Raw genomic sequence first — 2621 nt, 5'->3', positions numbered from 1 at the left:
AATTTTTGGCCGCTGAAAAAAAAGCCATCATATATTAAAATTAAATCATTTTTTGTAAAATTCTTAAGAAGCGATAGTAAGAAAAATTTTAATTTGCAAAAATCATTGTTAAAATAAATGTTTCTCATGTAAAATAAAAAAATTGCACTATGAGCAATATTCTTTATATGAAACTAGATCATCAATAATATGATTTTCATTCTTAAAATCGCAGAAAAACTATTTTTGCCAGAGACCTGATTGTTGGCACGACAATTACCTTAAGAGGAGCGGCCCTGGAAGCAGCCTGGCGCCATCTATTGCCTGAAACTGGCAATTCCTGATGGATGAATTTGGCTCGTTTACATGCGATTGAAAACAAATTTATGCTGAAAATAAGAGTTTAACCAAAGGTATTATAACTATCAGAAAACAAAACCCTCTGTAGAGAAACTGATAAAATCTCGATTTAGGGAAAAAATCTTTTGATAGAATTTATTAAACACTTTGATAGGTGTTGAGTTTTGAATTTTCCTGTCTATGACAGATCTATCTGATTACAAATCTCCCATAAAATATTTCAATACACTTGTTTTTCGAAAAAACAAGAAATAAGGTATCTGGAAAAACTATTTCGTTATTTGGGTAAGTAATATTATAAACATTCGCATATTTATACGATCTATTATTTTGGTGAAAGTAGTGCTATTTGTCAGATTTTGAGGTTAGAATGTTTTATTATCCCAGAATGCTTAGAGTACATTTATTTTAATTTAAATTACATTGAATATTTTATTCGTTGTCTTGAGTTTCAAGTAACGTTTTTTTAACAAGTCTTCATGTTACGTGCAAAAACTTTTTCCTTAGGTTTGTTAATTATGACAGAAGCGACAGAACGCAGTCAAAAAACTAGAAAAGGCAATGCAAATTGTTGTGTGGTGAATTGCTTTAACACTTTTAAAAATACTGGTCCTGGTGTGCATTTTTATTCATTTCCAACGGCAAAGCACATGCTAGAAAAGCGAGACAGATGGATTAGTCTTATTAACAGAAAGAAGTAAGTACTGTTTTTTAAAATGAAACAGTTACCGTTAGTTATTCATTTAAACTAGAAACTGCTAATCGCATTTTATAATACTTCTATTTGTTTCACATGTTTCAAAATGGTATAATTCTTTAAATTCAAATTCAAATAAAAAATATTGTTTGTAATCAAGAACTTTTGAACCTTATAAAAAACATTTTGACACTGATTTTTGCAATTTAACATTTTTTTACTATCGGTTCTTACCAATTTGTAAAAAGCAATTGAATTTCATTATATGATGCCTTATTTTTTCGGGGGGAGGGGGGATGTACTAAAACTTTTTTGTTTCAAATTTTTAAAGTAAATTTGTTTTGTGGTTGAAATCGTTACGACTTTTCCAAAAGGAAAACATTTTTTTTTAAATAACTCTATTTGAATATTATTTACATATTTAAAAAATTCAAAATAGAGTTGTAGGGGATGTCTTCTCAAAAAAAAAATTATAAACTTTACAAAAAAGAAGTGACTACTCAATTTGGAAACTTAGAATATACTGTAGAAAAAAATTTGTGATTTTTTAAAATAAAATGTTTTGTATTTTAGCCCAGATGGTTCCCTTTGGCAACCGAAATCGCATTCCCGACTTTGTAGTGATCACTTCGTAGGGAATATAAGATCTGAAAATCCGTTTGGTCCAAATTACTATCCAACTATTTTTCCAGATGTTTGCAAGAAACCTATGGTCAACACTAAAGCTGCTTTAGATCGGTTAGCAATACTCATTTTATGTTTTTTTTATTACATTTTAAATTTTTAATGTTCTATTAGTATCCTGTGAAACATCATAAAATTAGGGCAAATGTTTACGTAAACCTTAAAAGTATATAGTATCTGCAGTATAGTAAAATTACAAAATAGCAATATTTATCTAAAGGAACATTTAAAGCAATCCGACATATAATTATTTACTTTAATTTTCTACACTAAGTGTATCTCATTTCTAATTTATCAATATCTTTAATATTTATTAAAAGTATTAGGAAATTTATAATTATAGATTTCTCTAATACTTCTCTTTATGTTAAAATATATTTTTTATTTAGTACCCGGTAATAAGCGTTAAATTCAGAAGAATTTGTATCTGCGAATACGCGATTTTTCCTCCGCCTGAAAATCTCTCAACGGGAAAATAAAAAGTACCAATCTTATTCCTCTCAATCGACTTATTAAAATTTAATGGAAACCCTTATTTAACTTATTGTTTCATTAGTTAATCTATTATAGCTTGTACATTCAGAAAATATTCAAATTTAAATTTATTTATATTTTAATGATTATTTAAAGGCGTTTACAAATTCATCAATCCCTGCTGACAGAGGAAAATGCATTACAGGTGAAATGTGTCCAAATGTGTGATTTAAAATAATTTTAACACTAAAGATGCAGATTTGAATTTATTACAATTAAAATTTAAAAACTTATATTCCACATGAAGGAATCAAAACAATTTATTACACATTTTTTGTGATCAACGCTAATGACCGACCAACAACGAAACTATAACGGGTTTAGCTGGAATGAAAAGACATATTTTTCACGAAATATTTTTGAAAGA

The 2621-nt window shown here is 27.7% G+C and overlaps 1 protein-coding gene across 1 annotated transcript; it reads left to right on the top strand.

Annotated features, from left to right (window-relative positions):
* The first annotated feature begins 328 nt into the window (after positions 1-328).
* On the top strand, positions 329-1998 carry LOC117174956. Its single transcript, XM_033364424.1, has 3 exons — positions 329-624; positions 847-1036; positions 1610-1998. Exons 2-3 carry the CDS (start codon positions 858-860, stop codon positions 1821-1823), a joined length of 393 nt encoding a protein of 130 aa, XP_033220315.1. The 5' UTR covers positions 329-624; positions 847-857; the 3' UTR covers positions 1824-1998.
* Positions 1999-2621: the final 623 nt, after the last annotated feature.

Source organism: Belonocnema kinseyi, chromosome 6, assembly GCF_010883055.1.
Source record: "Belonocnema kinseyi isolate 2016_QV_RU_SX_M_011 chromosome 6, B_treatae_v1, whole genome shotgun sequence".
NCBI classification, from domain to species: domain Eukaryota; kingdom Metazoa; phylum Arthropoda; class Insecta; order Hymenoptera; family Cynipidae; genus Belonocnema; species Belonocnema kinseyi.
Note: the sequence above shows the minus strand (reverse complement) of the source record. Positions and strands in the feature narration are given on the sequence as shown.

What these genes read in the sequence shown, in the direction of transcription:
- LOC117174956 (XM_033364424.1), top strand. Translation starts at nt 858, where the DNA reads ATGACAGAAGCGACAGAACGCAGTCAAAAAACTAGAAAAGGCAATGCA. An exon ending in AGTCTTATTAACAGAAAGAA is followed by an intron (nt 1,037 to 1,609) that starts GTAAGTACTGTT and finishes TTTGTATTTTAG; the next exon opens with CCCAGATGGTTCCCTTTGGC.